This window comes from Globicephala melas, chromosome 7, assembly GCF_963455315.2.
Source record: "Globicephala melas chromosome 7, mGloMel1.2, whole genome shotgun sequence".
NCBI lineage: Eukaryota > Metazoa > Chordata > Mammalia > Artiodactyla > Delphinidae > Globicephala > Globicephala melas.
Window position 1 is genome coordinate 29,304,604 of NC_083320.1, and position 14,069 is coordinate 29,318,672.

The 14,069-nt window shown below is 38.8% G+C and overlaps 1 protein-coding gene across 1 annotated transcript in view; it reads left to right on the forward strand.

The window, feature by feature from the left end:
• DYTN (dystrotelin) overlaps positions 1-14,069 on the forward strand; it is a 50,898-nt gene that overhangs the window by 27,495 nt on the left and 9,334 nt on the right. Inside the window, exon 10 of the mRNA XM_030851691.2 lies at positions 13,811-13,970. Within this exon, the coding sequence (XP_030707551.1) occupies positions 13,811-13,970 (160 nt within the window). The remainder of the gene's footprint in view (positions 1-13,810; positions 13,971-14,069) is intronic.

Sequence of the window (14,069 nt, forward strand, 5' to 3'; positions counted from 1 at the left end):
GTGCTCCAGCCCTGATTCCTCCCTCCTCCCCATAAGACTAAGCCAGATCCCCCCACTCTTAAGACGTAAACCTTTACTTTAAAGAATTCATATTCCTAGGGCTTCTCTGGTGGCGCAGTGGTTGAGAGTTCGCCTGCCGATTCAGGGGACGCGGGTTCGTGCCCCGGTCCGGGAAGATCCCACATGCCGCGGAGCGGCTGGGCCCGTGAGCCATGGCCGCTGAGCCTGCGCATCCGGAGCCTGTGCTCCGCAACGGGAGAGGCCACAACAGTGAGAGGCCTGCGTACCGCAAAAAAAAAAAAAAAAAAAAAAAAGAATTCATATTCCTAGACCACTTCTCTGTATGACTTGATGCCTACCTCCTAAATACTTGCAAAAGTTCTGCTCAAATGTCATCTCATCCTTAAGGCCTTTCCTGACCACCCATTTATCATTTTAGCCCCTGTCCCCACTCTGGCACTCGCAATCCCCCTCCCTTGCTTTATTTTTCTTCAAAGCACTTCATCAGCATCTGACGTTATACAAATTTCACTTTTAGTTAAAAATTTTTTTTCCATAATGTAAGCTCCATTGGGGGAAGAAACTTTTATTGTTTCCAGTTGTATTTCCAGAATCTGTAAAAATGTCTGAATATGATAAATGCTCAATAAGTGTTTGTTGAATGACTGACAGACCAAGTAATAAAATGGTTGGATGCATGATGGAGGGATTAATGGGTTGTTTGATAAAGTGGGTCTTTTAGAATGGGGTATGAAAGTGTCTCAAGGAGTAATTACCCAGTGTTGGAAGATGTTAGTGAAGTTTGAACCTGGGACAGAGAGACACAGAAGTCTTGTTCTCAGCCAACTCTGTGTGTGGCCTCAGGAACTGTTTCTAAGACTTGGTTTCTTCACCTGAGAATAGGGATAACCTGTCCTTCCTATTCCCAGAGTAATATTCGTGGAGACAAGATGAGGAAAGGGAATTGCAAGTCCTACGCAAAGCTAAATGTTCTTTAAATGTTGGTGTATTATATTCCGTTCACCAGAGTACAACTGAGTTGTTCACCAAAGTAAAATTCTAATGGAATAATTTGCACTTTAACCTAGATACTGATGAATTCAAAAATTCTGATTAGTGATTGGTCAAGGGGAAATTAATGTGGAATATTACTATTTTACATTATGATAATAGGCAAAATCATATCCTTGCTATCTATTAAGTTTGCACATTGCTACTGACCATCTTCTAAGAGATTCATGGTTATTGCCAAATGGTAATATTGAATTCATTCATTGATTCAGCAAACATTCTTCATCCTAATAAGCCTTCTTCCTTTTAATGTGGATTCCATGCAATAGCTTACACTGATAATATTTTCACTTACAAAAACATAACTGAAATCCAGGTACCAAATATTACCACTATTATTATATATTTTGGGACATTCTTATAAATATACTAAAAAATGAATATAAAAACTGTGAAAAAGAACACACAAAATTACTTCCATTTACAGTTAATATGATTGTGAATCCCCAAGAAACCACAAGTAACTCTAGCTAAAACTGTAGCTAAAACTGTAGAATTAATTGGTTTTGAGTGGTGGAAAATAAAATATGTATGCACAAATAGCTCTTCACTATATCAGCAATAGCTAGCTAGAAATTTTATAAAAATCCCGTTTACAATACCTGTAAAATTATTTTTTAAAGAAACTAGAAAAAATTTAACAAAAAAGATACAAAACCCATATAAGGAAAGCTGTAATATTTGATTGAATATACAGAAAACAAGACCCGAGCAGAAGGGAGAAACATAGCAAATTCCTAAAAGAGAAGACACTAACATAACAATATACACAATTCAAAAATTAACCTTAAAATCAGTACTCGCGATGCTTCTTTGGTCATTTGCAGCCATGCACAGAGTGGGAAAAAAATGTGAGTTGCCTGATGCACAGCTGAGGTAGAACTGAGTGACACCCTGCCTTCTGGTTTCTGCCCTTAGAGTATAAACACGTGTCCTTTACACAGTCTATCTTGTGCCATGTTTTTCACATTTTTGTGCTTTTTCTTGGTGACTTCACTATTGCAAATAGCCTCCAAACATGGTGCTGAAGTGCTGGCTAGCGTTCCTAGCGCGAGAAGGCTATGATATGTCTTAACAAAAACTACGTGTATGAAATAAGCTTCGTTCAGACACGAGTTACATGGGTCCAATGTTACTGAATCAACAGTAAACATTAAACAGTATACATATATCTTTAAATAGAAACACATGGGGGTGGGGGATGGGATGAACTGGGAGATTGGGATTGACATATACACACTAATATGTATAAAATAGATAACTAATAAAAATAGAGAAAAGAAACACATGAAAAACAAGGTTATATATTGATAGGTTGATGAAAATGTTCTGACCAGAAACTTCCAAGATTCTAACCCTGTGTTTCCCCCAGGAGCCATCGTTCAGTTTCCACTAATTCATTGTTCACATGACTGCAAAGAGTATAGCTACCATGGATAATAAGAATGAACTGCATTTAAATTAAATGCATTTCCAAATAGAATCATGATGTTTTTTAAATAAGATAAAATAAATTTGAAGACATGTTGAAAGAATAAAGGTACAAGGATATTTAAAATTGTGGAAATAAAAAATAGTGAGAGGGGCAGGACAGGAATAAAGACACAGACGTAGAGGATGGACTTGAGAACATGGGGAGGGGGAAGGGTAAGCTGGGACGAAGTGAGAGAGTGGCATGGACATATATACACTACCAAATGTAAAATAGATAGCTAGTGGGAAGCAGCCGCATAACACAGGGAGATCAGCTTGGTGTTTTGTGACCACCTAGAGGGGTGGGATAGGGAGGGTGGGAGGGAGGGGATATGGGGATATATGTATACATATAGTTGATTCATTCTGTTATACAGCAGAAACTAACACAACATTGTAAAGCAATTATACTCCAATAAAGATGTTAAAAAAAATTGTGAGAAGGGTTGTTCTTCAACAGGCGTTAAAACTTACTCTAGAGCCACCATGACCAAATAATATAGTATAAATCATAAATGGGTATATTGATCTGAGGATAAGAATACAAAATTTGATTAATGATCCAAGCATCAGTGAGAGGCTAACATATGAGAAAGGTGGTATTTCAGTTCAGTGGAAAAAGATGCCTAACTGGCTATCCATCAGGTATCCATTGTTTTGCCCCATAAATGAAAATAAATTCCAAATTGATTGAAGTCTAAATGTAAACATAGTTTAAAATAAAAATATTAGAAAAATTTAGGAAACCTGGGGTTGGAGGAGACCTTTTGAAGCAAGACAACAAAATAAGGAATCATGAAGTAATAGAAACACACATATATATGACGACATGCAAATGTAGACATTTTCTCATGGTAAATGATATTATAAACAAAATCAAAAATAAGTCTCAGACTTGGAAAAATATTTTCACTAAGAGGATAAATTGTGCTATGGAAAGGTCCCTATAAATTGATAGGAAAAACTGAAAAAGAAGAAGGAGAAGATGAAGAAGAGGAAGAGGAAAAGAAGGAAGAGGAGAAGGAAACGGAAATAAGGAAGAAGAAAATGAGGAAGAGGAGAGCGAGGAGGAAAAGACTCCAAGTATATAAACAGGCAAAATCACAGAAGAGGAATTCCAAATGGCCATGAAACACACAAAGATATGCTCATCTTAACTAGCGGTTAGACAAATGCCAATTAAAGGAACAATGAGATATTGTCACTTTCTTTAACAGAATGGCAAAGAGTAAATGAATAACATCCAGTGCTGGTGAACATGGAAGAAATTAGGTCAACTGGACATTTGGTTGAAGTACAAATGGCTATAGACTTTTCAGAAAATAATCTGAAAAATAATTCATTCAATAAATCTTTAGTGAACACTCTTCTAGGTACTTGGGATATGTCAGGGAACAAAAGAGATGAAGATCTCACGGAGCTTTCATTCTACTGGGGAAACTAGACAATTAAAAATAGGCATATACATGAATTATAATAATATATTAGGAACTAAAAGTACTAAAGTAAAAGAAAGAAAGAAGAGCCAGGTAAGAGAGAGCAAGACTTAGAGGGAGTGTTGGTAGCAAATTTAAACTGAGTGGTCTTAGTGGTCCTCAGTGAGAGGTGACATTGGAACAAAGCCTTGAAGGAGGTGAGGGAGTGAATCTTACAGGTACCTGCAAAAGCATACCGCTAACTGAGACTGCCAACTGAGACACACACAGGAGTGTGCCCGGCAGCTCCAAAGAACAGCAAGGAGGCTAGTGTGGCTGAATGGAACGAAGGAGGAAATATTGACAATAGCCTAAAGGGGGCAGCGTAGAAGGAAGGCTATATAAATATTTTCCTAAATTTTTTCCTAATGTTTCTATTTTGAATTTTAATTTAAATGTTCAACCCATTTGAAATTTATTTTAGCAAAGGTCTAGCTTGCTTTCTTTCAGATGGATAGCCAATCTATCTTTTTCCACTTCAATGAGATACCAACTTTGTCACATATTAGGGTTTCTTATATACTTGAATCAATTCATAAAATTTATATTCTCTTCCTCAGATCTAGAGGTCAGTTCTTGTGCATATACTAGATGTATGGTCATGGTGGTGCTATATTAAGTAGATGGATAAAGTTGCTGTCATCTGAAATGGGGGAGGCTATCGGTAGAACAGCATCATAGGGGAAGATCAGGAGTTCAGTTTGGAACATGTTAAGATTGACGTGTCTCTCAGACATCCACGTGGAGATGTTGAGTAGGCAGTTTTCCATCCGTGTCCGGAATTTGGGAGAAAGTCTATTGGAGATCAAATTTGTGAATTTTTGACATACATGTTTTCTTTTGTTTTTGTTTTTTTTGTTGCGATACGCGGGCCTCTCACTGTTGTGGTCTCTCCCGTTGCGGAGCACAGACTCCGGATGCGCAGGCTCAGCGGCCATGACTCACGGGCCCAGCCGCTCCGCGGCATGTAGGATCCTCCCGGACCGGGGCACGAACCCGTGTCCCCTGCATCGGCAGGCAGACTCTCAACCACTGCGCCACCAGGGAAGCCCGACATACATGGTTTTAAAAGCCATGGGATTGTATGAGATCACCAAATAGACAGTGTAGATGGAGAAGAGAGGAAAACTGAGAACTGAACCATGGGACACTCCACATGACACAGTTGGAGAGAAGGTGAAAAACCAGCAAGGGAGGCTGAGAAAGAGTGATGGATGAGGCAAGAGGAAAACCAAGAATGAGGAATCCTGGAAGACAGGTAAAGAGTGTTTCAGGGAGGAGGGCATGGTCTGCAGTGTCAAACGCTGCTGCTGGGTCAAGTAAGAATTGACCTTTGGACTTAACACTGAGGAACTCATTGATGACCTCAAAAAGAGTATTGTAGGACAGTGGTTGTAGAAAAAAATCAGACCAGAGGCAGTTTAAGAGAGAATGGGAGTTGAGGAATTCAAGATACCAAACAAGAAAATTCTTTCCAGGATTTTTTTTTACTATAGAGGGAACAAAGAGCTAGTGTAGGTAGTAGAGTATCTGAAGTTAAGAGAAGTGTTTGGTTATGACGGGGAAAATAACGGCATGTTAGTATACTGAAGGGGATGAGTTTGTAGTGGGAAAACTTGATGATCTGGTGCAAGAGAGGGGAATTGTTGGAGCAATGTCATTCGGCAGCCAAGGTGGGATGGAATCTATGCACATGTGGAGAGATTGGCTTTAGAAGAATAGTACCTACTAAACATAAAAATGTATACAAGATTTGGCCCTTGATCCATTTTTGGAACTCTGTCCTATACGAATAAGAGCATTACTACATAGAAAATAAGATAAATGTTATAGCATTGGAGGGGGGGCACTAAATAAACAAACTGAAGATACACTGGTAGACAAATGGTCGGTTATATACGATACAACATACAAGAGAACATAGTGAATCTACTTAAGGACAAATTTTAGTACCTATCTACTATACTAGAGGGCATTCATCATCATACATTAAGAGAAAAATGCAAGTGGCAGAATTATGTGTATGGAATGATGCCATTTTTGTTTCAAAAACAAATTCAATATGTACTTTGCTGTTTGTAAGCATCTGTGTGAATGCAGAAAATGGTGTTGAACAACCCCAAGGTGTTAAAATGATTTGAGACGGGGTAGGAATAGAGTGTGTTACTCAGAAGCTGTGTGACAAAGAAGTCATGGGTTACGCTTTTTTCTACCCCAAAGTGCCCACTCCTTAAACACATAATTAAAGCGTACCAGAGTAATCGCTTCTTTCCCTATACTCTCTTTGCATTCTGTAGAAATAATCGCACTATGTCAGAAATGATTGTGTATTTGTCTGTTCATTACATGTAAGGTCTCTGTGAGCAGGGAGTTCTCTGCTTTTTTTAAAAGAAGTCTTTTTATCTGCAATAACTCAAGATGGTAAGATGCTTCAAATAGTTTTTGAATAAGGGAACGAAATTAAATGGAATTGTATAAAATGGAATATGCCTGACCTTAAACTAGTCTACTCTATTCTATGCTCTTTTAGATATGACATAATAAACACACATCTGCACTTAGAACCCCTAGTATCTGACCTGGACAAGATGACCTGGGGGATTTTCTGTAGTCATCCCTGAACTTCTCTGCATTCTCATTTTTAGATTATCAAGAAGGAGGGAAATGGAATTTTTGTTCCTATTATTGGCTATTTAGCTCCATATCAACTAAGTAGTTGGAAAAGAGCACAGAGGAAAAAGTTGAACTACTTTATTGCTATTTTTGGATATTAAATTGACTAGCTGATTTGACATTTTTTCTAAAAAGACTCTCCTCAATGTCATACCTGATCATTAAAAATTATTACAACCTCTCATAAAATTCTATTTTTGTAACAGGCTCTCCATTCAGTACAATAGATCTGAAACACCGAGGTATGTAAGTCCAACTAGACCAGTAGAAACAGCAGCCACAGAGGCCTTCAAACAAATACCTCAAAGAGTATCTCTGGCTCAACAAACCAACGGCAGTAGCACACATCATCAGGTGAGTCCGAAGGGGAAAAGAACAATTAAGGCACAATTAACGGATAAAGTGTAGCTTTGAGGGGACTCTTCCCAAGTCTACATCCTAAAGGGAAGCTGTATTCAACTTTGATATTTTTAAATTACTCCAGTGTCCGTAGATACTAAGTCTCTGCCCGAAACTTTTAAATATAGCTTACTTACAGACAAGGCTTTCTTCTGCCCACAATACCTTAACTTGACTCTTCACTATCTAAGATTCGATGTAATTAAAAAGTAGGGAAAAAGAGAAAATTAGTTCATCCGTACATAAAGAAAACGTTCAGGAATTTTCAAAGGGAAGAGATGAGAGAGGAAAGTGAAAGAAACATAAGAGGGAAGAAACTTTTTTTAAAAATCCCAGTGAAATTTTTTTCATCAAAGGAATTAGAAATGCTTCTTTTTTTTGTTTTTTTAAGCATACAGTCTGCAACTCCTTTATCATGTTTTCAATCAGTTGTTGACTTGCCCTCCCATGTGCAACTCCACTTGTAGGTGTCCCTTCATCATTGTAATCAGTACAGTCAGATCCTAAGGGAGGTCTTCAAAATATGATCATCTGTGATGTTTTTCAATCATCAAAGAGAAATTAGAGTTCTCATACTGCAGTTGTTCCTGGTAGAAGTGTGAAGAGGAGAGTAAGTCTTGTGACCACCCAGGAACGAACAGCCTATGCGCTGCCTCTGGGTGAGGTTTTTCAGGTCTGTGTGCGTTTTCATCAGCAGCTCATGCAGCTGCACCACTCAGACACCCCTCACTGCACATCCAAGAACGCCTCTGGCTGGAGTGCCGGGCAGAGAGCAGGAGTTACATGTGCGGGGACAAATGAAGAGCTGCTCCATTTCCTGCTTCGAATAAAAGAAAAAAAGCCATTTTCACAATGCGACAGTTTGTTTCACTTTAACATTGCTTTGTTCTGAGGCAAGAAATTTAAAAGAGGTTTTGCTTTCCCTCCTTTATTTCACTTTCTTTTTACTCCCTGTCACCTCCTTCTCATTTTTAAAGTTGCTACAGCCTATCTTTTGTATGTAATACATTTCTTTCTTTGATTATAAAGAAAAACATTTTTAAGTATACAAATAAGACCTGAATCTGTTTGCCTTAAAGAAAGTTAAAATATTACAGATAAGGGTAAAGTCCTTTTCAGCCATAATTCCCAGCCCACATCTGGTCCCGAGTTTTCTAGAGGTAATCTCTTTGGGGTATATCTTTGCAGACCTTATACTATGCATCCAAATATTCAAATATTCGTACGTGTGTGTGCCCAAAGAGGGCAAATTGTTAGTATCTATTAAACTTAAAACCTGGGAACCTTGCACATGTATGCACAAGGAGGCATGTACCACTTTGTTCATTGCAACATTGCTTATAATTCTGAAAAGTTGAAAATAACTTAGCGTCCTTCCATTGCAAATGACTGAATAAACCATGGTATCTATTCTCTGGGTATACCATGGTAGGTCCATATGTGCTAACCTGAAATGCTTCTCAGTTGCATAACGATATGTACCATATGATAACATTGATATTAATGATGTAAAGCTCACTGATTCAAAGTGATCTATGCTAGGCATGTAGAAACTGTTTGAATATTTGAATGAAGAGGCAGGCAGGCACTGGTCACTCAGAAGGGCCACAAAGAGCATGTAACAACCAGAGAATGTGACTTCAAGTCTGTAGCTCACTTTTTCTCCCTTCCCTACTCTCTTCCTCTTGTAGGCTGTCCCTATGGAAGAATGTTCTCAAGGTGGCCAGTCCCTCTTCAGATCATTTGTAGGGAGGAGAAAAGGCCACAGAGTAAAGCCACAGCTGCTTATAAATGTAGAGTAATGAAATCCAACCTCCCATTCAGATGAATGGGTGCCACGGGCTGGTACATGGTGCCCCAGGAGCCTGGGCCAGGCTGGGTCAGGTCAGGACTTGCTCTTGGGGTGCAATTCAGGAACCAGATTGTGATTTGAGAGATAAGGTTTGGTGAGAAAATCCTAAATGAGAACTGAGCTGATCATTATTAACTCAAAGAGACTCGGTGAATGCAAAGAGTAGTGATGAGTCCCAGTACACAAGCAATGGAAAGATAAGAAACTCTCAGTAGAAGATGGAAGGTAGAAGTGAAAGATTTCTTGAACCAAGAGAAATAAAATAACCCAACTGCTTTTTGCAGATGCCTTTAGAGAAAGAGACGTTCTGAGCAGCAGCCTAACTCGGGCAAAAGACTACTGTGACTTTTTTTTTTTTTTTTTTTTTTTTTGCGGTACGCGGGCCTCTCACTGTTGTGGCCTCTCCCGTTGCGAAGCACAAGCTCCAGACGCGCAGGCTCAGCGACCATGGCTCACGGGCCCAGCCGCTCCGCGGCATGTGGGATCTTCCCGGACCGGAGCACGAACCCGCGTCCCCTGCATCGGCAGGCGGACTCTCAACCACTGTGCCACCAGGGAAGCCCACCAGTCACTTTTTGAAAAAGAAATTTTTTTGAAATATCATTATCATGTTATTATGAATTTTTAGGAATATGGGTTAAATTCAACCCAAAAACTTATTTTCTCTATTTCTCGCTTCTCTAGACCATAGTCAGCATTAGGAATGAACTGTGGAGGACTCACGAATCCATTAATGCTCTCCATAGGGACAGAAGGTAGGAACCACGTGTGGACAAATACTAACAGCAGAGACACATCAATAGCATTTTGCTTCGCTTTTAGAGGAAGAAATTCTACAAAGTTTTTACAGTGCTCTTTTTTTCTCTTTAATTGGAAGACATTCCTTAAACAGAGAAATGCTATGATTCCAGTATGAAGGTAAAAGGGGGCTTTGACTCTATTTGAGTAGTTAAGTATAACTAAAACCACCCAGATAATTACATTAAGTTTGGGGTTTTGATTGAGTGATTTTATTCCTTGAAATTTGGTTAAGCATTTTCAGTGAAGTATTGTGTGTGTCTTGTGTGTGTCTTATGGCTTCTAAAATAAATCAGTACATTTCTCCAACAGTATCTAACTTTCTTAAAGATTTACTAGGCTGGCTGGAAACTGTCTACCATCTTATTGTGTCTCAAAGGACTAATTATTCCTTTAAAAAAATTATTTATTTATTTGGCTGTGCTGGGTCTTAGTTGCAGCAAGCGGGATCTTTAGTTGTGGTATGCAGGATCTTTTAGTTGCGACATGCAGGATCTAGTTCCCTGACCAGGGATGGAACCCAGGCCCCCTGCAATTGGGAGCGCAGAGCCTTAACCACTGGACCACCAGGGAAGTCCCAGGACTAATCATCCCTTGAGTTCCTGTATCATGTTGTCATTCCTTTAGAAGACAAAATTCCTGGCTCCTCAATAAGAAGGTCCCCCTGAGGGAAGACCTTTGTTTGCAGGCACAATGCTTGGTATCTAGTAGATGCTCAATAAATTAATGAGTAAATATATACTAATAAATATGTATTAAAATAAAAATAGGTCATCAATAAATTTACCGAGCATCTAATATATATGTGTATGTATGTATATATATATATATATATATATATATATATATATATGATGAGATGTGCTTCATAATGCAAAGGTATGAAAGGTAATGAACATTTTAAAATTCTGTGATAACTCATGAAAAGAAGCTTAATAACACTTTTAAAGTAATTTAATAATAATTTAAATGTTAAAAACAATTTTGATCTTTTTCATGGTATAAGAAAAATAAATTAGAAATAAAATTAAGGAAAATAGTATAGGAATAAAAAGGCAATTTTGAAACTTAAAATGTAGAAATAAAAAGGAAATTTTGCAATTTAATTCTTTAAAACTTAATTGTTAAAATAATTACTTCAAACAATTATTTTAAACTAGATGATTCCCTTTTATATAATTCATACCCACTACATACACCATTGGTCTCCTAGTAAGATATTTATCAACACAAAGAATACCAGTGTGAGCCTGATTAGTGAGTAAAATCCATGTGAAGGCTTTATCCTTGTTCCTGTCTGCCCCATTATTTTTATCAATGATTTGGTTAAAATAGTAGAGAGCATGCTTCTCAAATGTATATGACATGATACCAAAAGGCATAGATAATAAGCTAAATGACAGTCTTGAATCACTAAGATATCATAGTCTGGAATAGTGGGACAATTAATAAAGACCAAATTTTAAAAGATTAAATGCAAATCCTACAATTATAGGCCCAGGTTCACAACAAATAGCGTGGAAAGACCTGAGATATATAGTCAACTGTAAGTTCAATTACAGCCCACAATTTGTCACTGATGATTTAAAAAGCAATGCAGTCTCAGACTACATTACAAGAAAGAGTATCATTCAATTATTAGTTATCTATTTATTACTCTATGCTAGGTGCTGATCAAGAAAATAGTGTTCCACTGCTCTGTGTGCGATTAACTCGCCTGGTGAATTAACTTGCCTTTGTGTTTATTTGAAGACCTGGTACATGGGAGATTCAAGCTCCTTAGCTCCAAGAAGCAGAACTGCATATAAAGATGTAAAAGTTTGGAAAGACAGATTTCAGGTCATTTGAAAGGAATTATTTCTCAAATAATCTAAACTGTTTTGTTAACAGTGGATATTTACCTTGAAAGTATGGGGCTCCCAGTTGCTGGAAATATTGGCATTGGGTAAATCATGTTCACTGGAGACTCTCCGAGGATTTCTCCATTAAAACAAACAAACAAACAAAAAATAGAGTAGAAAAGAGCTGCACTTCTCATAGGGCTTTCCCTACTTTCACCTGGATTGTGGAAGGATGGGAACGCATGTCTTCTAGATGCTCAAACATGGTGGATGGGCCAGAAAGGAGGAAGGGGATGTGGGTGATAGACAGCATGGGAGAAAGATAAACTGATGTCACTACTGGTCATAACAAGCACAACACTCTAAGTATAGAAAATACTGTCTAGGGAGGCCTTCTGAGAATGTTTCTTTGTTGTCTGCTATATAAAATCCCTGGGCTGACTCCTTTCTGAAAAGTCCATCATAAAGAAGTGCTTGAAACTCCAATTACAATCAAAGATTTTAGAATCAGACTCCTCTTTCACCTGTGTGGTTGCCTGGAAGTTTGAGAGCCATCTTTTAGAGATGCCTGCTTTGGATAGGAGCCCCAGCTAAATTCCAAGACCTCTCCAAGATCTGTGGCAATTAAGAATTTCAAAGGCTCTAACATTGAGAAATGTTGTTGCATTTCCTACCAGGGAGCCCATTTCTACAACTTCCACAAATATGACCACAGCACTGGTCAAAGAATAAGACTGTACTTTAGAAAGCCAATTTTCACTGTATACATACACTGTAACAGGAACTAGTTTAGGCCTGGGCCTGGGGATATGGCAAGAAGCAAAACAGAAAAAAAGTTGCCAGAATAAAGAGACAATAAACAATTAGTAATAGAGTAAGTAAGTAATAGAGTAAGTAATAGAGTAAGTAAGATATAAGTAAAATAACAAGTAAAACAGGTAGCATGTCATATAAAGTGACTGTGCAGTAGTCTGAAGGCTCGAGACTAAGTCAAAATCTAAGATCGCATCATGTTCTGTAGCAATTAGACATGGCAAAAATCCATGGAGACACGGAGATGGGAAGGACTAGGGAAGGAGATGGGAGGTGATGGAGGCGAGGTTAGGAGTTCCGGTTTGCAGTTTCAAGTAAAGCAGTGAGGGAGAGGCTCACTGAGAATATGATGGTGACCAAAGACTTAAAGATGAGGGGATGAGCTGGGCGAGAACCTGAGGGAAGGAGGCATTGGGGGCCAAAAGAGCCAACTCTGAGGGCAGAACATGCCCAGTGTGTTCGAAGAGTTGCCAGAAGCTCTGTGTGACTGAAGGATAGACAGTGAGTAAAAGAAAGCAGAGATGAGGTCAGGGAGGGAAGCGGAGGGTCTTGGCCATTTTGTTCAGCTTTGGCTGCCTCTATAAGGACTTTGGTTTATTCTAAATAAGGAGGGGAACATTGGAGGGCTTTGAGCAGAGGAGTAACATGATCTGATTTATGGGTTTTCTTTGTGGTTCTTTTCTTTAAATTTTTAAAGATATTTTTTTTTTGGATGTGGACCGTTTTTAAAGTCTTTATTGAATTTTTTTACAATATTGCTTATTTTATGTTTTGGGTTTTTGGCCGCGAGGCATGTGGGATCTTAGCTCACTGACCAGGGATTGAACCCGTATCCCCTGCATTGGAAGGCGAAGTCTTAACCACTGGACCTCCAGGGAAGTCCCCTGCCTTATGTTTTAAAAGAATTACCCTGACTACTTGGTTCATTCTGAAACCAGTGAACAACTAGACTTAGGAAGAGAAACCAAGACCCACAATTCACAAATTGCATCATTGTTCCCTCCCTGTGGTCTTGGTCGGGTTTTAGGTATTTAGCCATGACATGTATGCTATCATTCTAAATGGAGTGTTTCTGGACAAAAGGATAATGAATAAAGTCAATATTCGCATTTAAGGAGCTGCTGAAGGTATGCTGTCAAAAGTAATCCATAATATGCATGATGTGTTTTTGAAAACACCTCTAAAACCAGTGAAATTCTTGGGGGAATTGTGTATATAATAGACACGAAGGACAGCTGTACATGGTGAACGAACAGTTTAAAGCAGGATTGATCAATGTTAGGTAATAGTCGAGGCGCAGGCTACTCTGGCATCTTCTCCCAGAGAGGACCCAGGGTACATCTCGCTAAGGCTCTTGCATCTTGCTGTGCTGATCTCTTGCCCTTCCAACCCACTCAGACCTGTCCTCTTTGCAGGCTCCTTAAAAAACAGTTAAACCAATACAAAGACAAGTTGCAAGCCATATATGCCTGCCAGGAAGAAAAAAGTTGCAGATTTGAAACAAAGATTCACGAACTCACAACCAACCAGGACAGTCTGTGGACGAAGCTACAGCTAATGGGACAGAATCTACAGGTATAGAATGTGGGAGACACTGGCCATCTGGGCCATCTGGAAGTCTGACCTAGAATCTTCTGGCTGAGGGTCGGCTGCAGCCTGAGGCTTTGCACCTCA